At 35.0% G+C, this 25,851-nt stretch overlaps 2 protein-coding genes across 3 annotated transcripts in view; one reads left to right on the top strand and one right to left on the bottom strand.

Moving 5' to 3' along the window:
- The window catches only part of SLTM (SAFB like transcription modulator), a 49,966-nt gene extending 40,629 nt beyond the window's left edge, over positions 1 to 9,337 (top strand). Inside the window, exons 10-21 of the mRNA XM_035335930.1 lie at positions 1,186 to 1,335; positions 1,423 to 1,532; positions 1,621 to 1,781; positions 2,091 to 2,182; positions 2,407 to 2,570; positions 3,621 to 3,795; positions 4,408 to 4,532; positions 5,523 to 5,693; positions 6,520 to 6,834; positions 7,291 to 7,432; positions 8,182 to 8,339; positions 8,672 to 9,337. Coding sequence (XP_035191821.1) covers positions 1,186 to 1,335; positions 1,423 to 1,532; positions 1,621 to 1,781; positions 2,091 to 2,182; positions 2,407 to 2,570; positions 3,621 to 3,795; positions 4,408 to 4,532; positions 5,523 to 5,693; positions 6,520 to 6,834; positions 7,291 to 7,432; positions 8,182 to 8,339; positions 8,672 to 8,780 — 1,872 coding nt within the window. The 3' untranslated portion in view covers positions 8,781 to 9,337. The remainder of the gene's footprint in view (positions 1 to 1,185; positions 1,336 to 1,422; positions 1,533 to 1,620; positions 1,782 to 2,090; positions 2,183 to 2,406; positions 2,571 to 3,620; positions 3,796 to 4,407; positions 4,533 to 5,522; positions 5,694 to 6,519; positions 6,835 to 7,290; positions 7,433 to 8,181; positions 8,340 to 8,671) is intronic.
- A 1,820-nt stretch (positions 9,338 to 11,157) lies between these two features.
- MINDY2 (MINDY lysine 48 deubiquitinase 2) overlaps positions 11,158 to 25,851 on the bottom strand; it is a 37,981-nt gene continuing 23,287 nt past the window's right edge. The window contains exons 8-10 of one of the 2 annotated variants that reach the window (XM_035335539.1): positions 23,118 to 23,291; positions 21,930 to 22,103; positions 11,158 to 20,482 (exon numbers count right to left, since the gene is read on the bottom strand). In XM_035335539.1, the coding sequence (XP_035191430.1) occupies positions 20,363 to 20,482; positions 21,930 to 22,103; positions 23,118 to 23,291 (468 nt within the window). In that variant the 3' untranslated portion in view covers positions 11,158 to 20,362. The remainder of the gene's footprint in view (positions 20,483 to 21,929; positions 22,104 to 23,117; positions 23,292 to 25,851) is intronic. The other variant, XM_035335538.1, reaches the window with a different exon arrangement.

Raw genomic sequence — 25,851 nt, 5'->3', positions numbered from 1 at the left:
TTATAGCATCTGTTGCACTGGGAAACCTTTTCTTAGAAAAAAAGTATTCTGAGGGCTTCTGAATGATTAAAAAAAAATAGGTAAAAATGATAGCTTCTAATGTCTGTTCTTTCAAGGAGTCTTTTAATATTTTTATGAGCTTTGTTACATGTTGCTTAAACCAACTTAATTTTCCTGGATTTTGGTTTGGTTTAACATGGGAATTGCATAGAACACTGAAAACTCCATATAAGCTGAGCGTTCTTCTGAAAACAGTTGTTTTCTCCTTGCTCGAAGGAGTTACTGTTAACTGTGAATTCATAGCATCTGTGTAGACTTGTGCAGTTATAATGTCGTTTTATCTTTGGGACTAGTTAGAAACTTCATGCTGTGGCTAATAAGTAGGTGTACTGATTATTGGAAATCTGTTTTTTCCTAATAAATTAAGGAGGTGTTTTTATTTAATGCCTTCACAGGTATTGAAACCTGAGAGTGTATTTTGTTAATTTCTAATTTTCTGTCTGCTTTTGCTGTAGAGGTGCTTGGCGGCACCTGTATTTACTTACATTTCTTATTTAAATAAATTGGTAAATATTTAATGTCTAAATGACTATACCATTGCAGGCTGCTACAAAGATTAAGTGCTTGCATTAGAGCAAGACTAGATCAAAAAGATGAGCTCCAGAAATAAAAAAATTCTATCAGGAAGCAGCAACGCAAGGCTTAATGCTTTGTCAAGATGCAGGTGTCAAAGAGCTGGTTGCTGAAACTGCTTAATTGACACATTTGGTAGCTGCCTCTGAAGAATTTTCTGCCTTATTAAATTACCACCTAATAATGCTTATAACTTCCTGTGACTAATTGGCAGCTGCTGACTTTTTTGAGGGTGTTCATCCATCAGAGATGATCCATCAATTTAGATCAGTGGTGTTTTTGTGAATAATTTTTGAGGGTAATTGTCAAAAGAAAAGTTTAGGTAATGTGTGTGAGGCTCTTATTGGTCAAAACATGATGTAAGCATTAATTTGCCATGACTCAAATTTTCAAAAAGGTAAACTATGCTTTTAAAAATTTGCAGCATCACTCCTAGTAGAGCGTAGGTCTTTGTTTTATATATAAACTAGGGTAAAAAATATTATTGGAATATCATCTCTTCCTTATTATAAATGTTATGTCTGAAAACTTAAATTTCACCTCTTTATGCAGGTACTTGGCGCAAAGGTGGTCACAAATGCACGAAGCCCAGGGGCAAAATGTTACGGCATAGTAACCATGTCTTCAAGCACAGAAGTGGCTAGATGTATTGCACACCTTCATCGAACAGAGCTGCATGGACAACAAATCTCTGTTGAGAAAGTAGGTTTAATAAGATGCAGACCTGCTAGAACAGACCATCTTACGCAAGAAACTGTACTAAATTTTTTGCCTTTGGAAAAAATATAGGTGAAAGGTGATCCCTCCAAAAAGGAGCTGAAGAAGGAAAGTGATGAGAAATCTGGCTCAGGTAGAAGTACAGGAGATAAGAAAAATGCATCAAGTGATAAAGCCAGCAAGTAAGAACTTCTTATGTGTCTCTTGAAGTTGTGAAAATCCTTTTAAGTTCTATCTTCCTCATTGTGTTTCTGTATCTCTTCTAACAAGAACTCCATCAACCAAAAAAGAAGACAAGAAATCTGAGAAATCTGAAAAAAAAGAAAGTAAAGAAGCCAAGAAAACAGAAGGTAAAGATGAGAAGAATGATAATGGAGCAAGTGGCCCTAATCAAGAATCCACTAAAAAAAATGAAGAAAAGAAAAGAATAAGTATGCAATATAGCCATGTTTCCTCCTATTGAATCTGTGTGTCTGACTTATTTTGGGGGCATGTACCTGCTCTTAGTGGAAGCAAGGCAATTAAATGCCTGCTTTTTTAGACTCCAGTAACATCTATTACATCTGATGTGAAAGCTTCCATATTTTATATTATTACTTAACTACAGACGTGCTGGTATGCTTCTACCAGTAACAGTTTGGTTTAGAGATTCATAAATTTCACCAAAGAAAATCTGTAGTAGGCAAATGGAGATGATTGTTTTAAACCCCTCCTCCTTTTTTTTATTCCCCCTTCACTAGGTGGTAAAAGCCCAGGTCAAGTTGTAGTTCTAGACCAAACAAAAGGAGACCAAGGCCACACTAGGACAGTTAGAAGGGGAAGATTTGAAAAAGTAAGTATCTATAGATTTGATAGAATCCTTATTTGAATTGATGTTACCATACTGTTGATGTCTTTACTGTGATGGGTCAATAAACTATCGCAAACTGCTAAGCATAGATAGAAGCTCTATGTGCTTTGGGATAGATAAGTAGTTAATGATATTTGAACATAGCATCCAGAAATCTCCCTAAGGAATGAGACTTCTGAAATAACCATTGTAATCTCTATCTATAGCCACAGATATTGAGGAACAAAGAGCGTATTATTCAAGATAAAGTGAAATTCAGGGAATACAGGGGTAGAAAAGATATCTTGCCTTTTGAAAAGATGAAGGAACAGAGATTGCGAGAACACATGGTTCGATTGGAAAGAATACGACGAGCTGTTGAACTCCGAAGGTAGTAATTCAACTTTTTGCTAAAGGCTTTTTTTACACATTAATTGATCAGATACTATATTTAGAAATCTAATTAGATTGTGTCCTGTCAAGCCTTTTACTCAGATGTTAAAGTCTGGGACTCTACCTAACAATATCTTTATACAAATTAACTGACTCCAAAATTTGCTTAATCTTTTAATAGCCACGTGTGTACACACATAGCTTAGTGTTTTTGTTAGAGGGGGTGTTACTGCATGCTAGTTTGCTTTTTGAAAATGAGAAGTTGAATAGGAGATGTGGCCAAAAAGAATGATTTTTAGAGAACTATTGTATGCCTAAGTGACAAATCAAGCATAATACCATCTTGTCTCTACATGAAAGGACTAAATAGTTGGTCTTTTCTATTTTTCTATTTGTCTCACTCTATATGGCCAAAATCTTGTGAAGGGTAAAGTGACTTATTGACTGGATTTTCCTAAACAAAGGAATTCGCCGTAGGCATAAATTTTATAGGAGAAAATGCCTTTCCTGCTTCTTGTAAGCTGTTTCATAGGAAGTGGGAAAAAGAAAGCCAAATCAAGTTGTTCACATGTATACCTAACCTGTGCAAGTCAGAATTATGAAAGGATATTGACAATGTTATTTTGCTTTATTTTTGGACAGAAAGCAGTAAGTAAACTTTATAGCTCTTGCCCGCTTCAAACTAACAAATAGAAAGTATGTTAAAGATCCAAATCATATTCTTTGCTAGACTGTTGTTACCTGGTAAATAATAAACGCAGCAGTATGAATCCAGCACAAAAAATAAAATCAGAATGATGATTTTTCACAAAATTTTCTAGTATCAGTTGTCTGCTTAAACAGCTTAAGAGCTTAAATGGCTCTGCAGTATATGCTAAGGACAGTTTGGCTACTTGGTGCTAGAAGGAGTAGACTTCTTAATACCAGGGCTTCTCTTAATAGTTTCCTCTCAAATAGTTTGTCAATGTCTGCCTGAGGTGATGTTAGTTTTGGATGAGAATTATTTTCAGATGAGTTTCTGCTACATCCTTTGCTTTTTCTTTTTCAGGCGAAGAGAAATTGCAGAGAGGGAGCACTGTGAGAGAGAACGTATACGAATAATGCATGAACGAGAAGAATGCTTGCAGAGGGAAAGAGAACGATTAGAAATTGAAAGGCAAAAACTAGAGAGGGAAAGGATGGAACGTGAGCGTTTGGAAAGAGAGCGTGTTCGTATTGAACAGGTATTGCATTATCGTCAAAAAATGCAAATATGCCTATCTTAATGGACTGTAACCCAGTTTGCAGTTGCTATGAATTTGTCTTCACCCTTCCACCCAGGCTGTAAAAGAACCAATGTAAAAACAAGTAATTCATAATGTAAAACAACAACTGTAGTCTTTTATCTTGTTTAACTTGTAAATTGAGGGCAAGTTCTTGCTACTGATTATACAGTAGCTGTATGTGTCTGCCACAAACACTGATACTGAAATTCACTAGATCCTTGTCCATATTAGTCTTAAGTAACTTCACTGTTTTTTTTTGTAGAGAACAGTGGCAGAGCGACCTTAATGAAATGCATTTCTGGGCAGTGAACACATAAGCAACATAAGGAAGCACCTGGAGATTTTTATACCTAACAGCCAATAGCTTCTCCAGATAAAAAGAGGAAGAACACTTCCTCTTCAGAGCAGTGTTCCTTATGCTCTTTAATGTGGAATGCTATCCAAGGATGATAGTTTTCTGCTAGAGGCTGTCTGATATATCAAGTATTAGGTCTGTAAGCTTGCTTTCTGTTTTACAGGTTACCCTAGTAAGAGCTTGTGTTTGTGTTTTTTTTCATGCTTTCATGGTAGGAACGTCGAAAAGAAGCAGAGCGTATTGCTCGTGAAAGGGAAGAACTTCGTCGACAACAGCAACAACTTCGTTATGAACAAGAAAAGAGGAATTCTTTGAAACGTCCACGTGATGTAGATCACAGGTAATCTAATTCTCAAACCATTGTTTTAGAACCCTTAGTAAAAACAAACAGCTACAGCCTTCATGTCAGACCTGAAAAGGTGTTTGTGCCTGAAATGAATCTTCCTAGAAAAATTGAATTTCTGGTATGTTTTTTACATTAGGTAATGCCAAGTATGAAACAGAGGATTTTGAAATAACAGAAGCATCCCATGAATAAATTCCTCTTGTACCAAAAGAGCATAATGTAATTGTGTGCATTTGCTGAGAAAAGCTGTTCATTTTCCTTAAATGGTTGAAATATCTAGTTTCTACTTCATTAAGAATTCACATATCTGGTAAATCAATGGTTCAGAGAATCAATGTGATGGCTTTTAATTTTTACTGAAGCTGATGACATCTGTCACTTGATGTTTGAGTCACATGGCTGAGACCTTAGCCATAAAATTTACATAACAGAGGTACAGTGGAATGTAAGTCTAAGTTCTCATGGTAGAGACAGTAGCAGGGCACTAATTTCTTTCGGGGAGTAAAGACCAGCTTCATTTGTATACATTTCAGTATCTTGCATTCTCATCATAAAGACTGTACCTGAGTATTTCTAATTAACAGGGCTGTGACACTTCCCATACTGTTCTTTCTTGAGAAAACTGTTCTGAATTTTTTGTTTCTCTAGAAGGCTGCTTTGAAGGCAAAATCTTGCATGGATTGGGCATAAAATGCTTTGTTTCCTTAAACTGCCCAAGACAGTGGGCAGTAGATTTCTGCCCTGTGGCACAGATTTTGATTACTGTTTGTTGAACTAACTCTTTAATTTGCAGACCAGAGTGGGGGGGAGGGGTTTCTTAAATGATTTTGTTCACTATTTAAAGAGTGACTGACTGTTAGAGGCTTTTCATGGGTTACATACATGTCTTTAAAGCAGACAAGTAACTGGTAACTTGAACTATTTTCTGTTAGGCCATGATTTGGATATATGTAACTGATAAGGACTCATTTGCATCTCTTAAAGGAGAGATGATCCTTACTGGAATGAGAATAAGAAGATGGCTCTTGATACAGATGCACGTTTTAGTCATGGTTCAGATTACAGTCGCCAGCAGAACAGGTTTAATGATTTTGATCACAGAGAACGGGGACGATATCCAGAAGGTTCTTCCGTTCCATCATCATCTTTTGATAGGTAAGTTTAAGTAATAGGGCAGGTATTTACCTGCCAACATCTCTCTGGATTTCACTTCTAACTACTCAAAATTTAAAGTTGTGCTAAAAGCTTTATGCAACAAATGCATAGAGTTGCAATAGAATTGCAGTAGTGTCCTGAAATGATTTTGGGACTTGCCCTCTATAGCATAAAATCTGATCTGCTTTTCTCTGGCAAAATCAAATCAGCTGACTGGTGGTCTCTTTTTCATGACCCTTCAAAAGAAACTTTGCAATTACTCCTTCAATTACTCCTCCTTCAGCGTCTAGTCCTAAGTGGGTTCTAATGGATTAGATCTGTTGTGCTTGGTAAATTCATCTTAAGAAATGAGGCTAAAAGCAACCGACCTAATGAGAATTAAGAAGACTTGCATGAGTCACACTGGTTAGAGTCTGTGCAACTCTGCAGTAGATGCTGACTTCAGAACCAACTTATTGGAAACATTTAATGGAAACATTAACCAGTTAATTTAAAACCACATAACTGTGACTTCTGTACTTCAACTTTTATGCTGCAATGAACACGAAATATATTTTCTAGCTGACCTAAGAAATAGAAATCTCCCATTCCCTTTTACTTTCCTAGTATGAAGCATAGGGAGGTCCTGCATTTGTTGAAATATTATTCTTGCCAAAACTATGAGCAGATAAATCCATTAAAAAATGTTAGGCTGGATTTAAAAACTCAAGCTCAAAATGACAACTGTAAAAATAAATGTAACTTGGTGTGGGAAGGGCCTTGAGATATATACCACATAAAGTAATGGGAAACAATCCAATTACTTTTTCCTACTTTAACAACTTAGGCGAGAACGTTTTGTAAACCAAGGTGAAGCAAAAAAGACTCGCCCAACAGCCCGAAGAGAAGAGCCAGGGTTTGAGAGATATCCTAAGAACTTCAGTGACTCTAGGAGAAATGAACCACCACAACCAAGAAGTGAACTTCGAGATACAGACAGACGGGAAGTGCGAGGAGACAGAGATGAAAGAAGAACGGTGATAATTCATGACAGACCTGAAATACCACATGGTCGACATCCAAGAGAGACTGGTTCAAATCCACCTAGGCAAACGAATTGGAAGAGTGAGGGAAGCATAAGCACAGATAAACGGGATGGCAGGTAAGCTTGCTGGATAGCCAAGAAATTGGTGACAGTACTGATTCTTGTAGAATCTATCCATAGTAATAATTCCTCAGGAACTGATGTGTAAAGAGAACAGATCCTATCCTAAAGAGTGGCAAAGTCACCTTCTAGAAAGATTAGGAAAAACCTGTGTGTCAGCTGTCAAGTATGCTAAACCTCATCTATAAACTTGATGCTGACTCCCAGCAACTTACGCATGGCAACATATGGTAAGGAGGCTATCTATGTAAGACTGCTGATGTAAACTAATAGATGCAAGCTTTAATTATTTAAAGAGCTATATTGATTTTAAAAGCATCTTTCTAAGAAGCTAGCTGCAAGTTGCTAGGAAACTAAAAACCAGAAGTCTATACGTAAAGTCTATATATACTATGATTTGGTATCAATTCTATTATTCTGAAACCAGAATTTTGATGAAAGCAATTTTCACAGAGGTGAGAGGCCAGACCGATCGGGAAGAGAAGTGTCTGGACATGTGAGAGGTGCACCTCCTGGTAGCCGTAGCAGTGCTTCTGGGTATGGAGGCAGGGAAGGAGAACGAGGAGTCATGGGAGAAAGAGGAGGTGGAGGACAAGTAAGTCACTTTTTTGTTTGTGGTTGGAGAATACAAAATAATACTGGAAAAATAAGCTGACCATATTCTGTGATTCTACATAGCATCACATAAATGATAACAAGCATTCTGACTAATTTCAAGTTAAAGGGTGCATGTGTTTTGCTTTTTTTTTAATAAACCAATAAATCTGCAGAAAACACACACAGTACTTATGTCAAGCATCTTTAAGGTGGAGCAGAACAATAGGTGAATGAGTTGCTGATTAGACTTCTAACTTGTCCTTCTGTTTTTGGGGTCTTAATCATACACTGCATGTTACTTCTAGTGCAGGTTGTCACTGTAAGCTATAGCATGCTACTCGCTGAAAAAAAGTTCTGCGCTACTTGTTTTTAAAGCTTACAGACTAAATGCTCCATGGTACTAGATCCTGAAGCATTTACTTTTTTTCCCTCTTTGTGTTTATATACATATATATGGAATGTGCTTGTCTCAGTGATTGAGACACTAGCACAGAACTGGCAGTAAAGTATGAGCTCATAGAACTTCACTCCCTGGACACCCATGCACTCATTACTGCAAAATAGTCCAATTTTATTATCTAGAGTTACTTTAACAAGACTTTTCTCTAAGATTGGGTAGCTGCTTATGGACTGAAGTCTTAAAAACTAGATTTTTGAATAGTATTAATGGAGACCTTTTACTGAAAAGCTCACTTCGTGTTTGATAATGAAAAATGCCTTTCTGAAAAGAATTCATTTTCTTGCTAGCACTATAATGAGGACAGACATGTAGTTGAACGCCATAGTCGTGAAACTGGACCAAGGAAAGAATGGCATGGACCTAGTTCTCAAGGAAGTGGTTATCATGACACAAGGAGAATGGGAGATGGCCGTGGAGGAGGTGGCATGATGTCTCCACACACAAGGTACAGAAAATATTCGCTCTTCTCACTCCCCTCAGATCCCTCAAAGCTCTTGTTATGTTTAGGAAGTGTAATAGTCTCAGTACAATCAGCACTACTTTCTGTGGATAGCTTGCTGCTGTACATCGTATCATAAAATCCATCTTTCCATGCCAGCCTCTGGTTCCACAGTTTCTGTATTGCTAGTGGTAGTGCTGTTAAAGCCTTTCCTTGGGTGGTTTCAAGTCTCTTTTGAGACTTGAGTTTAACAGTTAGGTAGTATGACAAATGTTTTTACCTGTATACCCAGAGTATAGATACTTTTGATAACTTTTTTTTTAAACCTTTGTTTCCAGTAACTCTTCACCAATTAATAGAGTTGTACAGATCACAGGGAATTCCATGCAGAGGGGAAGTGGCTCAGGATTTAAGCCATTTAAAGGTGGACCTCCACGAAGATTCTAAGATCTACAGCTGCTTGGTTTCAAGATAACTTATTGAAATCTCTTGTAAACTTTCTTTGATTAAAAACAGGAAATCTTGTCTGGAAGTCCTGGTTAAATTTTTTTAATTTAACATGATTACTTTCCTCTCAATTTTGGAGGCATTTTAATAGTTACGTTGTAATTTTGGATAGTTTTTGTGTATCTTTGATAAGCATTTTCCTTGAGGCACTAGAGCTGTATAAAAACAAAAACCAGTTGGAACCAAAATATTTGTTAATCCTGTACAAAAGGAGTAGTTAGCAGCTGTGTGCTAGTAGTTTGATTTACCAACAGTAGCTCTGTGGTGTCATGCTTTAAAGTTAGCTACTTATCACACCATCATACACAACTCTAACCTCCATTTTGAAGGTTATCCAGGCTATTCTCTCTGCTTTCTAATTTGTAGAGAAATAAGATTGTTCTTTCATTACCAGGTATTATGTAACCTATTTTTGCAGAAGGTACTGTTACATTGAGTGCATTTATGTGTATTCTTGCAAATGTATTCTTTTGAAATAAACCTTCATATTCTATATAGCTTCTAGTAAGTCTCTGAAACAGTCATTTGGGAAAGAAGAGAATATTAAACCGACGTTAGTATAGCAAATCAAAAGTATTGACAAACCCTTCTGAATAGCACTGAGTGTTTAAAGTTCCCAAACCATTCTGTTGTAATGAAGACAGTGTCAAGCTGTACTATATCATAACAATTTGGTTTCTAATTGGGGAAAAAAGCTTTACAGAAAATGTAAACCATTATCCTTAAAGTATGCCTATTTTTAAATAGAGATTGACCCCAACATACACTCATTATATAGGAATATGTATTTAAGAAAGAAGTAACTAATCAGACACTAGGGCCTACCTTACTGCTTGGAACTAGTTCTTCTAGAGCTCTCCTAGCTAAAGAGTGCAGGAGACTACAATTACAGGTCTACCAACAAAAACGTTTGCTTCAAAGTACAACTAAAATGTTTGGCTGCTCAAATTTCTTCCCACAATAAGGGGGCTGTAGTCTTGCTCAAATAAGCAGATAATTTTTGAGGTGCACTTTTCAACCCAAACCATTGTTTGAAAACACTCTTAAATACATTTCCCATACAACAGAGAAAAATTCATGAAGTGCTTTCTTAAGTGCACTCAGTAGCACATGATGTAACAAAATTAACAGAAGAGAAAATAGGATCTTTGTATTTCATCCAAATGCATGTTACCATTACTGTGACTTGAGTAGACAGAGCCCTAGAGGTACTGACTGTTGATTACCTTATTCTGGTGGATTATAAAGGGCTTCAAGAATAGTATGATTTCCAACATCTACATAGACAAAATAGAGTAGTTTTACATGAACATCATGAAACTGACTGTAAAAATCTTCTACCTTCGTTGCCTCTTTAACTATTATTAAATTGAAAACTGAAGTGCCTTTAGGAGCACCAGAAAGATTAGTACCAAAAAAATACTGAACTCTCAGGGGAGGCCTAAAGAAATATTTATAGAGTTTTGCTTTTTCTGTATAGCAAAGCTTTGGTAGAACATTACCCTTAATAGGGCCTGGATACAGTTTATTTTAATTGGGCTTACTGCAACTGAATTATAGTGGTTGAGGAGTCCTAAATACACAGTGGTGTTTGGGTATGCCTAAGATTGCTCATTTGTGTGGTGTTAAGCAGGATGTATTTTTTTTTTTTGTTTAATGTTGAATGGTTTGGGGCTCAGTAAAGAAAGGTTTAACCTATCAGCAATATTAGGTACAAGACACCTCTGTCACCTGGTCAGCATGAGCATATACTTACAACCTAGGTGTTTAACAAGTTAAAAGCCAATTAATCCAATATACTGAATTGCATATTTACAAAACTGGACAGAAATACATAGTTTGCAAATAAGACTTGAAAAGAGTTTATAAAGAAGTATTTGAATAAAGGTTGAAAGTTTTTATCAGTCCAGACTGTCTTTTAGAGAAGCATCAAGTTTAGTTACAGATGATGCTACATTACAGTCTGCTGTATGAAAAAACTTAAGTATCTGGAATGTTCTGGAGGAATGAAATAAAGTGAGTTGTGTTTTTCTTCTGGTAAGTAACCTTTCAGGAAAGATGGGAGCAGAGAGAAACCTGGTACAACAGTGTTTTCTATAAGTAATGCTTTGTGAATATTCAGAAGTGGTAAATACATTTAAACAAAAGAAATATACCATATTAGCAAGCGTGCCAAGACCCCTTTCCTCTAATAAATAACTTATCTTGATGATTTAATACATCTTCTCTTGTTCATCTCTTACTAATTTGAACTTGATTTTTTTTCCCTAAGAAAGATTTTTTGCAGCAGATTCTAATAAAAGAAAGTACAAATCAACATGTTAGATTACATTTAAAAACAAGCAATTTGACAGTAATCCATGCTTTAAGTGACAACATACAAAATATTTGCTGTAAGATAGCTGATGGATCCCATGGGAAATATGAAAGTTAATCGCCTTAGAAGACAAAGCTACAGGCAGGCACAAAAATAAAAGCAGAGATGTATCTTACCTAAAGTAAATAGGTCCAGATGTGCATTTCAACTGTAAAGGCATTAACAATATTTCTTGGCATGTTTTTGCTTACTTAAAAGAAAATGTGCATATGCAGATATTTCATTTGATAAAAATAAAAGTACTGAAATAGGAGTAATGGGGATAAATCTAATAGAAAACAAATTACTCTATAAACTCAAAGTTTCTGGTATTTAGATGAATTGAAATCTATCCTTTTCTTCTCCAGAGTGTTTTTTTTATTTCATCCAACCATTGTTACTATGACAGAATTTAGATGCCTAAATGAAATGTTTATTTCACTTTGCCCAAATTTATTCACAGATGATTACTTTCAGAGGACTATTAACCAAAATAAATCTCAGCAGGGTAAAGACCTTAAACTAGAGAGGTTGATAATCACAGACTTCTTTTTAAAGATACCAGAATTTAGCAACTTTTCTTGTACAAAGAAAACAACAAAAAGGGGTATTAAAATACAGAATGACTTTTCTGAAAATTATTGAAGTGTTCAAAAGTATTTTAACAGTTTACAAGGAAAGCGTCAATTCCTTATAGTCTTTAAAAACATTAATACAATATAAACAATTAAGGCCTTTAAAACACAAAACATTCAGTAGTTGATCTTGTACATGCCATTACAATTAGCATCATAATGAAAAGGATTTCCATCATACACTTTGGTACAAATGATACTGCATGACTAGATTTAATCATGTCATGCTTCTAAAATACAGGTCTTAGAATTTTAATTTTTCTGTTTCCTAGTAAATCTATAGTAGACTCTATTAACTTTTTGATATATATTTCCTGTTAAAACTAGATTTGGAGATACAAGATAAGCTTTAGGTGATTAACAGGCTTACAACTCTATCGCAGCTGAGCAGTTGCATGATTCTGGTGGAAGCATAGCATCTTGAACACATTACTGATCTGCTTCAATAAGTAAATATTTTTGAACTTTTCTAAAAGAACTTCTGGTTTTAAATTTTGTCGTAATGCTATTGAGACAGTTAATATGGTAACAAATATTTGTCCCTGCTGGAGAGTGAGAGGCAATTTCTATATGACTCATTTGAATTTCATCAGTTTGTTTCAGATGTAGTTAACTTCAAGGTTACATGTGTTAAAGGTGATTGTCAAAGGTTGTACATATAAATAGCTATGCATCTGTTCACTTGGTAAGAGATTGACAAAATTTATGAAAACTTCTTTCATTGAAAGAACTTCTTTCATTGAAAGCTGTAATAAGAAAGATGAACCAAAACCATGTCACTTAAAAGGAAAGATGCATCACTTAATGCGGAGCTGGGGGAGAACATATGCTGATAGTATTCTTCTTCTTATGAAGAAAGTAGCTGTAATCATCTCCTATAATGTATTAACATTGTGACTTTTTTATTGTAAGATCTAGTACTGAGCAGGTAGCAACAGATTTAGAAATTACTTTTATAGAAAACGACAAGATACTTTTTGTATTAAGTACCACTAACAAATTTCTTTAGTCTTGACCTGTAGACAGTGATTACACACTGCAGAATATCCGTATAGGAAAAAAATGTTACAAGAAGGGAATATTTGTCAAATATGATCTGATAGCAATCTGAGAACAACTATTAAGTGCTTTCATTTTGCAAGTACAAACTGTACCAAAAGCACAGTCCTGCTTATTTAATGAATGTCTATACTGTAATTATTTGACTAGTCACAGTTTAGCATAATGTAACAGAACTGGCCATTTCAAGAGTTAGCCAAGTATAGGTGGAGAAACACTTGCTACCTATGGTCCCTTTTTTTAATGGATTCTTAAAGGTCAAGCTCTAAGAGAAAGTGTGTTAGAAATCCAGAAAGTGTGTTAGAAATCCAAAAATGCAAGCATACTGATGTCAACTTGTTATATGAAATACAAACATGTAATCATTACGACTGTTTGAGATAAAAATGCAAATTGCTGAAAAAGTAGTTTTAAAAGTCACAGCTAGGTTCATTGGTTCACTGTATCTATCTACAATAGTCTAATACAATCCGCTATTTTTTTTTATTTTTTTTTTACAAGTGAAAGAAGAATTTTGTTTCCAAAGCAGTAATTTTCTTCCTACAGTAAATACAACTCAATTATAAAGTCTAACAAGGCTGCAATTGGCCAAAAAAAAAAAAAAAAAAGCATACTGTTAATAATTCACCTCACATGCAACCTGTTTTAAAGCTTTCAATCTAAAGAACTTCACCAAACCCCAACTGTAAACCGAAACAGTAATTGTACAGCACTTTCTGGTTCTGGTAAACCTGCAATAATAAAACCCTTAAAATTAAGAGACCAGTTGTTGCGCTGGCGCCAAAATACTGAAGAGAAACTAAAGTTACCTTGGAAATAGGTATAAAATGCTGAACGTGCATGCTTTGTACAAAGCTATCAAATCTGAAGACATGGTTACATTCAAAGCTGAGCTTGTTTGTGTTGAAAAAAATACAAAGGATAATCTAACAGTAGCTTTCCTTGGAAAAAAAAAAAAAATGGATTGCTTATTTTGTCCAAGATTTTTCAAAAAATTAATAAGTTACATGACTGGTTTGCATAAGCCTATGCTGAAATGCCATGTTTTAACTTCCTCCTCATGCCTGTGCATTGTAATATGAGGTTGGATTGGACAGACATTTAATTGTAAAAAAATAGCACAAGTGATAGTAGTATTGCAATACTGCTCAGGAAGTTTAGAAGGATCCTAACACATAATGTAGCCACCACTAGTTACTGGAAGATCGCCCTGAACTGTTAGCTGTAGGAATGAACAGTAGAAACCGTAGTTAAAAAAGAATTTAGCATTATATTATTTAGAAATAAATCTGTTCCTAACATTTATTAAATTCCTCCAGTGAAATTTCTAGAGCATACATAGGCTTGTTACTGATGTAGCAGTTTGTTAGTTCTAGAAGGTGATTGCAGCATATATAGGTAATTACAGCATTCTTATACAAAATCAAATACAGATTTTTAAATACTATGTTCCCTATAAACATACTACAAAAGAAGAAAAATATTATGCGTTAAATCATTAAATTTCTTGTTCAGAAACTTTTATGCATTAATATCCCAAGACTGAAAAATCCAGTATTACAAAGAACACTTCAAGGTAGTTGCAAAGCCTATTAGAAAAGCAGTCATCTAATTCTCTGTAATTCTTTCACAGCAAGGAATTGCAACTATAGCATGGACTGAAATAATCATACTAGCTCTATTATAGCTGGTACATGTAATAAATTATAATATGGACTTATGACAGTTACATACTTGGAATTGACATTATTACACGGTGAAGCCCCTATTGTCATGTTCCCCATATTGATTCAGTACTGTTAGTACTGAGCTCTGGATTCTGCCAAGGAGAGTCTGAGTTTGTGAGAGCTAAAGGCACTGTCTCATGAGAGACACTGGTAGATCACTTCCCAAAATTTATGTGTTTCACAGCATGGATCATAGACTGGATGGGACCTAAACTGAAATTATGTTAACACTAAAGGACCTTCTCAAAAGATTAATTAAAGAAATAAAAAACTTACGGAAGACCTTATGTCCCTACCTACTACCAAGATTTATATGCATTTGGCTTTTGGCTTAGCGTTTGGCTATAGCAGACAATGACATTTCACTCACTTTTGGCCCCAGCAAGACTGTAGCAAGACCCCTACCTGGTTCCTTAAATGTGTGACTCAACTAGTGATGAAAGCACTCGGTGCCTTATTTCATGTTTCATCAACACATTTAGAGAAACAGATTCATTTATTTTCATATTGGTACAGCAAATTATTTTTAAAGTATACTGTTTAAACTAAGTTGGTACTTTTGAGTACTGAAGCTCATCTGAAATATTCCTATGGATTTCCCAGACGTGACATTTCGTTGAAAATTCTTTGTGTCAAGCAGGCAAACATGGCATTTTGACTTCTAAAGACAATTAACTAGGTGTTTAAATTTCTTAGCCTCAAAGCACAATGAATTGCTCACTTCAACATACAAATTTTCTTTATGAGCACAAATAATCCTACAAACCAGAAGAGTAACTTTAAAGGCAGTAAAGAACTTTAATGTTTCAGCAAGTTCTCCAGAGGTAACTGTCCAAGTAAAGAAAGAGCTCATAGTGACAAAGCTGACATAATGACCAAAATTAAACAGCAGACAACTGACATTTAATAAAAACGTTTTGAGTTTTTAAGAGGGTCAGAACAGCTAGTTAACCTAGAAGCGTTATGAGAGTGAAGAAGAAGGTATACAGAGATAGACACTGCCAACCCATTACAAAACATGTATGCTGGTCATAGAATGGCCTCTCTTGAAAAGGATCTCAAAGATCATCTAGTTTCAATGCCCCTGCTCTGGGCACTAGACCAGGCTGCCTAGAGCTGCATCAAGCCTGACCTTGATGAGGTTTGGCCAGTACATGCTATGGCTACAGCTATTTATTATGCTACAGTATAATAAATGCTGTATAAAGCATATTTACTATGCTACAGCATAATAAATGAGGGCAGTGAGGCACCGGCACAGGTTGCCCAGAGCAGCTGTGGGTGCCCCATCCCTGGAAGTGTTCAAGGCCAGGCTGGATGGGGCTTTGGGCAGCCTGGGCTGGTGAAAGATGTCCCTTCCCATGGCAGAGGGTTGGAATTACATGATCTTTAAGGTCCCTTCCAACTCAGACCATTCTGGTTGTATGAAAATTGAGGACAAATCCCTAGACCATCTCAAGAAAAGTAGGCAGCATAGAGGTCTTTTATATTCCAGCCTCCTCTACATTTCTCCACCACACCTTCCCCTTCAGAGGAAGTGACAGTTGAGCTTAAATACATAGCTTTTCTACTGGACAACTCTAAGAACAAGCTGCTAACAAGAAGGAGTATGTGGAAACACTATGGAAATTAACATCAAATAGATTTCTGTTTAGATGAATTTGGATGAATGTCATTCATCTCACCAGAACTTTGCATTCAAAATAACACTGCTCCCAGTCTAGTGCTGGTTATGCTTCAAAGACTTACATAACTGCACTAAATCACAAAATAAAACGCCTATGTTTAAGTTGCTGCATTAACATTTGTTGTCATTGGACTATACGAACATTTTTCCATGTCAGATTTTTTCCAAGGTCTTATTCTCACAGCACAGATGGAGAAATAAGAGCATTATAGTGCAACCAAACTAAGGCTTTTTATTTTTGCTTTTTCCTTATATGCTTTCTAACAAGAACGCCAATTAACTTGCATTTGCTGACTTACCTGCTGTTTAAGCTTACATAAAAGTAGACTTCTTAAGGTTGTAAAATGAATACAGTTCTTAATTCATTGTGTTGTATTTAAAGATCTACTTAGTATAAACTTCAGTGATGAATTGTGATAAGCATCCTAATAGTAATGAAAAAACAAGCTCACCTAAGCATAAGCTTTGGGTTATAGGTTATAGACCTATTGTAGCAGGAAAGAGGAACAGTTAAAAGTATATCAACTTCACATTTTACTTTAGTATTTCCTGCTGAATATATCAGAAGATCCAATTTCATGAAGTTAAATTGCCTTTTATTACATCCTGGAAAAAAATTTCACGAATTTCTGTGTACAAGTTTGAAGAAACATTTAACAATAAAGTGAAGTATCAAGCAAGTGCATAGACTGCCTGGTAATTTAATGCAAGTGCATACAGAAGAGCATATGGTTCACTTTCAACTTGAGTGTCTGTGATCCACAAGAAGAGTTCTGTAAAGACAATCTGAACATATACTTTATTCTATTAAGTAGATGACTTGCTACAGAAATTTTTTTTGCATTGTGTTTAAGTGAATTTTCAGGAATGCTAATTTCTTCTCATGTTACAACCTTATTTGGATCTGCTTTGTTGGGCTTCAGATTACACGTAAATGTAACTTAAGTGGTAGATTTGAGCATTTACAAAGTGCCTTTTAGAAAGACATTTAACACTATGGCAGTGCTTGTAGCTTTATTGCATGACTGTAATGCAACAACAAAAACTCTATGATTCTGTCTTTTGTGCTAGCTTTTATCTAGTGGAAAACGAAGTTCTACTCTACTTTTCTGACACTTTCATATACGTTATGTAGGTATTTGTAGCACTTTCATGCTAAATTTTATAAACGGATTTAAAATATAAATCTGTACCTTTTGCCAGAAAAAGAGATTTGAAAAGAGACTGTAAATGAAGTAAATAGAGCCAGAAGTACGTATCATCTTACTAGCGCTCCCTGATTACTTTGACATTGTTTTCCAAGTTCACTACTACAGATAAAAGCAGTTCTATTCAGTTTTTGATATTTTATATTTTGATATTTTTGATATTTTATATATTGGTATTTTTTCAGTTTTGGATATTTTATATACCAACTGTGACAGTTACTTTTGAAATGGTTAGTCACAGTGGGGTGTTAATTAATCTTCCAGACATACGTCATACTGGATATTAAAAAGCTCACCTGCTTATAACTTTTGCCACTATCAAGCTCAACCCATGCAGAACAATGCCCTGAATTTTAGGAATTCTTTATTTTTTCCCCAAAGCTCCGAGACCTGTAATAAAAAAAAAGGATATAAACAGAAAACTGTTTGAATAGCATGCCTGCCATCTCAAATAACCTGAAAACCTTACCCTGTTATTGAAAGGGAAACTGAATTACTGGGGAGTCCAGACTTTGTGATGAGCACTGACATTTAACTTTTCTTCCATTGTGACCAAATAACATTACCATCACTACAGTATATTAGATTTCAGGCGCATCTGTCTGAAAGTTGAAATGCTACATGAATTGTTCTAAATGAGCAAGTATCTCAGGCAAAAAAGATACTCTGAATAGCCACAATGCCTGTTCAAGTTAAAGTTTAAAAAATAATAATTTAAACTGGCAATACTGTCAGTGAAAAACAATAAGATTACAAACACTTAGCTCGACATATTTATTTTTCAAGGGCAATAAATAAATGTAAATACACAAATTTGGAAAAAATCTTAGTAACAGAATGTTTTTAAACAACATTCTGGCTTAAAGTCTTTGTTATTGACACTATTGAAATATTTTCTGATTTGATTAAAGTAGACAAGTCATTATGTTGGTGATCATCCATCACATTAGTTTGAAGAAGTTAGGCTGCTGCAAAGGAAAAAAGAGGTCAGCCTTTGCTTTGACATAGAAAGTTATCTAAACTGCATACATTAAGTGTTAAAATGACTTTTCTGGGCGTGACTTTACTAAAGAATATAGAGAAATCTTTACATTTACAATTTGCATATTAGATAACTACCATTAATAACTTTGTTATTATAAAAAAAAGTGTAACAAAGTTGAAAAACAAAAGAAAAAATTACCATGGAAGAAAAAGGTGATATAAACTGGCCCTTCAGTTAATAAGACGTTCTTCCTTTACAAGTCTAACTTTCCTTCTAGATTCATAGCAGATTTTATGTAATTACTGGTTGCCATCACCGCAGCAGGTCTGCCTGAAATAACTGTAAAGCAGCTATTTACCTGTGGACTTGTGTTTAAACACCCACTCTCTTACAGACGTTCTTCAAACACCTGAAACCAGGAATGTCATATTCTATCCAGCTGCCTTAGCTGTCCTAGACTATTGGATACTAATGCACTTACCCAGGCCTAGAGCACGAATCGTAACTTGTCCAGGAGAAGCAGCCTTTTTCAAAAGTATCTACAAATTGTGAAATACAAATCTTATCAAAAAGGTTCAGCAAGAAGGTACTTCTTATTGACTTAATGGAAATGGAGAAGGATTTGCGGTTCCCTCATAATTCAGTGAATATTCCATTTCTGTACGCTATAAATACTATAAGATGCAACGTGTTTATCTGGTTCCCATAAATTAGAAAATTGTTTCCAAAAACTCTAAATTAGTGATTTAAAACACAAAATATTACACCTGACCACCTTTCTAGACAATCTCAGAGTGCAGCCTAGCTTTTCTCCCACCCTTTGGAAGTGTGCTTTTTAAAGATACATGATCTAATAACAAAAAAGTGTGTAATTACAGTACACTTGCTTAAATACTTAAGTGGACGTGTTAATGTTAAAGGTACTTCTGGGAAAAAAAGGCAGATAGTCATTTTAACTCTGCATTCTTAGAATAAAGATTATTATAGACCTTAGTTTCCTCTCATCATTCACCTATCATATGGAGAGGTCAATAAATAAGAAGTTATCTGGTCCAGTTTACCTACAAGAGGAAAAAATACTAAAAGAAAAAGAAATGACCTATAAAATCACGTGTTTAACCCTGATAACATCTGAGTTGCCATACCCAGTTTATAACTGCAAGAAAAGCAAACAATATTCATCTTGCTCATTAATAAATGCCCCATTTTCTATGACAATTTTTGTATAATCAAGTCATATATTCTTGGGGCAAGAAAGCTGGCCAGGGGGTGCAACAACAGCACTAACGCAGTATAAATCTGGGTTCAAAAAAAATAATAAATGTGCTAAATCCAGAAGCGAGGATATCTGGACACATTGAGGAGGCAGCCCCCATTTGGGCTCTTGTGTTACGGAGACTATACCCAACCTGAGATATAGTTTCTCATCATTAAAGTAACACAGGATTCTGTTGTGCTAGTGTACAGACTTCAGGAAAAAAGTCTTACACAAAACCAATTACCTCCTTTGTTTAGAGTAGAAGATAAAATAGCTTACTAACTGATGTAATAAGTAATGGATGTCACTATGACACAAAACTTGCCATGATCTGTGTGTTCAGCTACAAGGTGCAGTATAACTTATGACTAACTCAAAGCACAGCCGCATCCAACTGTGATTTGGAATTCCATCTCAAGCAGCACACGCTATGACTTTGAAGAAAGTCTGCATGATTGTAACAAAGTCACCCATCCTCTCCTGAAACGTGAACAAAATCCGTGGGGTAATCAGGCACAGGCGGCATGTAACGGGTTTGTCTTCCTTTTTACTCCTTGCTTTTGCTTCTGAGGACATGCACTTGGCTCCAGAATAAATCCATGTTCTGTTACAAGAGAACACAGCTATTCTTCTCTTTTTCTCTCTCTTTCTCTCGAGGCTCTTTACGTTTGCGTTCATTGCTCCCAGATTGTCTTCCACTTGCTAGAGAAGGAGCACCTTGCACCTGCTAAAAAAAAAAAAGCATTTTGAATAAAACAAGCAAAAGTTATTGTAGATGTAAAAATTTGAACTGTTATTTAGTTTGAAGTACACAGAAGTTCAGCTTTAATGCAAACAGCAGCATTCATGTAGAAGGTCTTTCAGAGAAAATTTTCCAAAACCTCCATGCAAACTTATTTCTGAGAAACAAAATTAACTGAAAATATATTTAAAGTCCTATGAGTCTCTTCTATTGTGTTCACATATTTTATTATTGAAGCAACTGATCTGAATTTGTCTTTAAACATTTTCCGGCACTTCTATATTTACTGTACCATTTTTTTCCCAATTTCTTTTTATAAGAACATAATCCACATTTCAGAAGTTGTGTGAAAGTATGTTTTTTGACAGCTGAAATGTGGTGAAGCAGACTTTTTTTTCTGACTAGGAAGCACTTAAGAACTTGGTGAGTTGTAGACAGAAGGCAACAGAAGGTTTGTACATTCAGCATCTATTCTAGCTATTATTCATTCATAGCTGCAAAAGAGGATGCTGTTAAGTCTTATTAAGCAGGTTCCTCAGTTCTTTCCAACTTTTTGCAACCAGCAGAAATTAAATCCCCTTTCACTCTGTTCACATCTTGGTCTTAGAAGTAGTTACTGATGACTGTATGTAAGCAATAAGCAGCAGAAATAACGGAAATTGGAACCATCGAAATTTCTTGTTTCACATTTAGCAACAGTGTCCGTTAAGGGTTCTGAACTGACGCAGGCAATCCAAAGACCTGGCCTTCACACAGATTGCTTTTATTTACAAATATGTGGAGTGTGTGTGTGTTTTGAAAGTCTCCAGCAGGAAAGAACCCCCTGAATCCAGGACAACTTTGTCTCTGGCATACAAAAATCAGTTATATGGCAACTTCTTATATACATGTATCACATTTTCCACACGTTCTGAACACAAATGCTTTTTAAGGGGTGCAGGGAGGAGCAGAGAAGTTGCTGTTAATTTCAGGATGCACAGAACAAAACAGATTCACAAAGTATCATGACTGAAACACACAGAAAGGTAAAACCACAAACTTCCACAACACAAACCAATTTTGACTACTGTTGAAAAGCTCCTATTTGAATGCTATTTTACAATTAATGTAAAATATTTTTAATGCAATCTTTGCAATCTTAAGTAGTAAATCACCCCATCATTCCAACTTAAACAGTACAAATGAAACTTTGATTTAGGTTAGACGCTCTGTGAAGTATTTAAGTGCCAGCAACTGTCATATCTGCACGGTACTGCAAAAGTTGTAGCTCTATTTGTTAAGATTCCTATATTCATCTTGCTACTTGCTCTTCATAATGTAAACAGCATCAGTCTTAACTGTCTGAAACATTTACTAACGTAGATGTGTGTGTGTTAAGTATTAAGTTAATACTCACTAAAACTGGCGATCATCTTCTGTAATGTTTTCTTACCTGGACCTGAGCAGCTGCTTGTTCTTGTTCTTGATAGTACTGAGAAGCTCGCCTGTCCTCCTCTTCCTGAAGCTTCTTTGCTAGCTCTAGATCGCTAATTCCTTCTGGTATCTGTTCCCAGTTAATTTCTTCATTTTGCTGTTCTTGTTGTAGAGACAAAGCCATCAGATAATCCTAAAGAGTAAAGCTGCTTATTAATGCTCTTTCACACAGAAAAGAGCCAAATCATAACAAGTACATTTTTCAGCAAGGGCAGCTACACAGTATCATCCTTTTTCCCCAAGCCTCCATCTTCAAATCTGTCTACTTCAGAGAAGCAAGCAGAAATTCCTTTTCAGAACCTGTTCATAACCTGAGCCACAGAAAGGCAGAAAACTCTACTTTGGCTTTTTTCCCTTCACTGTACCTATGTCACAGCATACAAAACACAAAAGCTAGTTAAAAAAATTACTTTCAGATTTAAATTCCCTTACTTGGACAGCAGCAAAAAAGATAGTGCCCAGCTCATACCCGTTTAAGGTAAAGGTAACAATTTTGATGCTGTCTCATTATTTGCTATTTTTAAGTAAAAATTGGATTTATGTTCATTAGAGCATTTGTTCCCAGTGTACCGAGCTGTGTTGATACCAAATCAATGAGGAACACTCACTCCTAAACCAAGGAGAGAATAATCAAGATAGCTTTGGATATATCCAAACAGACAGACAGCAGTGGCAACTCAAGATTTTACTAGCTCTGTTATCTCTACCACATTATTTATTCTACTAAAAGAGATGTACAGTGTTCAGGTGTTGGCTGTTTTGGTTCTTTTAAAGCATCTGCTTATTCATATATTAAAAAAAATAAAAAATAATAAAAAATAATATTTTTTATTAAAAAAATATTAAAAAGTATTTAAAAAATAACAGTGATTATAAAGATAAATCTTACATTCTAAACAAGCAGAATTTCCAAGTGGTCTTGCTACGAGCTTATGCATTAGCACAAATAGTTCTTGTCTCCGATAGGACTTCCAGAAACTATTACTTATAGTTAGGAATAACATTACCACCATCACATTTTTTTTCTAGTCATTTTTGTGTGAGTACAGATACATACACATCTGTATACACATGACTAAACATAAACAGTATTTACTATAATCACCAGCAAACACAAAAATACAATAGAGAGGCAGAAATCCAGTACTTGATCTATTTGATCCTGCTGCCCTCTGTAGACAGTTTCAGGGTCTGATGGAGGCCGTAGGTGGAATTCAGAATCGCAGAAATTCCCATCACCATCCACATTGTGTAAGCTTTCCCAAACAACTTTCTCTTCTGTAAGAAAACCCTGGTCTGTCACCAGCAGGTAAAGTTGACCCTATGCAGAAGAATAAAGAAAGCCTGTAAAATTATGAAAATGCTTTTTCGGTCTGATGTATGGTTATGATAAATGACCCCCTAGCAACTGTTGCACTCCAGTAAAACATTCATTTAGATTTTTTTTGGTGAGTTTTAAATTTAAATGAATCCACATACAGCATTAGAAGACCAGGTATGAGTATTCATTGTTAATATAACCACATTTAATTTCTGTACATCTTAGTTTTTTCATTATACAAAGGTGAATATTAAATAAAATTTGATATAAAGAAATGAGCATAACACCTTGATGACTCCTTGGAAACAAACCTGAAGTACTTCCCTGGGGAAACGTATGTCTGAGTTTGGCATAGTTAAAGGCAGTATATATATACAGCTTGTTAAAAACATTTAAATATTTAGCATCTTTCATGGTAAGTGCACAGTTTTTGTTCAGTGCAAACATTGTTTTACTCTGAATCAAATGGTGTCTATTTAAATAATAATAAAATCTCTAGAACATTCAGGTAGATTAGATCAATCTCAAAATAACAACACACATTCTCATCAACATAAAACCCTTTCATAAAATTAAAAGGTTCAGATCCAGAAGTCCAAGAGAACATTTACACCTTAAAGTCCTTAAAGGATGAGGCTTAAAATGTTTGTCTTTCACATGTCAAGCTCTTGGACAAGTGTTTGACTTTCCTCTTCAGTTTTCTAAACCACTGGAAACTTGGTAATTAGCCTCAGAACAAGTAGTTTAAAAGCATTATTTTTAATCACTTCATCTCCCCATGAAATTAACACAGGAAAAGGAGGCCTTGTTACAAGTAGCATCACCTGCAGCCTACATCTATTAGTATTTCAGAAGGTTTTTTGTGCAAACCGGAAGAACTAACTGGGTTGTTCTGTAGAACAATTTTGCTTTAACTATGGCAAATTCAGACTTCTTTTTCCCCAAGCAAAAAAATGCAGGTTTTGCTACAAAATGTATTTTCTAGTTGAACAAAAGCCCATGTGGAGTATCAAAACAGAAATCCCACATTTATTTATAAACCTGGAGAGCATTATTGCAATATGCATACTCTAAAATCAAATCCCTTGGCAGTTTTCAGGAAGAAAACTACCAGGTTGTATCACAGTCACATCAGTGGGAAAAACTTTCCAACTGAACTAAGACGTTCTTAAACTGATCCCCTCTTTACAGCCCTGCTTTTCCTTGATCTAGGCAATTATCATTTGACATATTTAGTAGCTGTGTAATGAAAAGCAAAGGCATAAAGAAAACAACAGCCTTTAACTGCTGAAAATGATTACTGTATAGTCACAAGAGCCAAGACTATTAATATCCAATTAAAGAGACAGGAAATAGGGAAATAGACTAAATGAGTACTTGGGCAAATGGATAAATCAGATACTTATTCCCTTTTGTTGTTATAACTGAACTACCATTAACACTTTCCATACTTTACCATATTTGCTTTTATCTTATATGAAATTATGGATTTTTGTAATGCCACAATTTAATATCAAAATAGTACTTGAACTTTTCCAAATTACACAAGACAACTTCATATTGTATCATGCAGTTATCATTCAACTCTTCAACGAGTAACAGTGAAGTATTAATTATCCAAGACTATATTAAATAGCCTAAAGTGGATAAATGAACTGATGCTCTATTCTGAAATAAAATCTGTGAAACTTCAGTTACATTGTAATATCACCTCAGTAGCTTTACAAATAGGAAACTGAAGTCTTCAGAGGAAGATTTCTTCAGAACTTTTTATATTAATTTCTGAAAAAATGCATTGCCACCATTCTATTATTGCTACTTTATTACTCAACTTCCATCATTGAAGTGAATGATGCATCTAAAATTGAAAAACTATTAAATGTACCCTTTCCATTTGACACTCACTGAGTGAGGAATTTTTAAAAAAAGGCCAAGTAAAAATCACATTCCTGCCTGAAGATTATCATTTTAGAGGTGTCTATGTTGCATTGAACAGGGATATTTCAAAATAACAAATATTTTGAATAAAGTAGCAGACCAAATTAAAAAGTTTTCTTCCTTTCACTTATTCTCTTGTTCATAAGTCATTTTTTAAAAAAATAACAAATATTTTAAAAAGCATTCCCATACAAACAACTTCTCACTTATTGTTTATCTCAAAGCCCAAATTATTATCTTCATCCCTATAACTAGCATAGAATTACCTTTTACAGGTCAGCTACTAGTGTTAATAAATGTTTAGATTTAATAAATTGTTTTACAGTATGAAACAACACTGACACTTTCCCAGTCTATGGCAGGTATTCAAAATTGTTATTATGAACATACAACATTACATTTCTGATGGTTCAAGATGCACTTAATATTAAAAAAAATAAAAAGAGAATTTCAAACCTACTTTTTTACTTTTAAGTTAGTAATGCAAGAAAAATAAAAAGAAAGTTTGCAAGGAGTCACTCTACTTCCCTTCCTTATATGGAACAAATTCTTTTACTATACATGCAAAAATTTTGGAATTCAGGGTACTGGGCTGTTTCTCCATGTTTTCACATAACTCATT

Source organism: Oxyura jamaicensis, chromosome 10, assembly GCF_011077185.1.
Source record: "Oxyura jamaicensis isolate SHBP4307 breed ruddy duck chromosome 10, BPBGC_Ojam_1.0, whole genome shotgun sequence".
Lineage (NCBI taxonomy): Eukaryota > Metazoa > Chordata > Aves > Anseriformes > Anatidae > Oxyura > Oxyura jamaicensis.
This window is presented reverse-complemented; position numbering and strand designations above follow the sequence as displayed.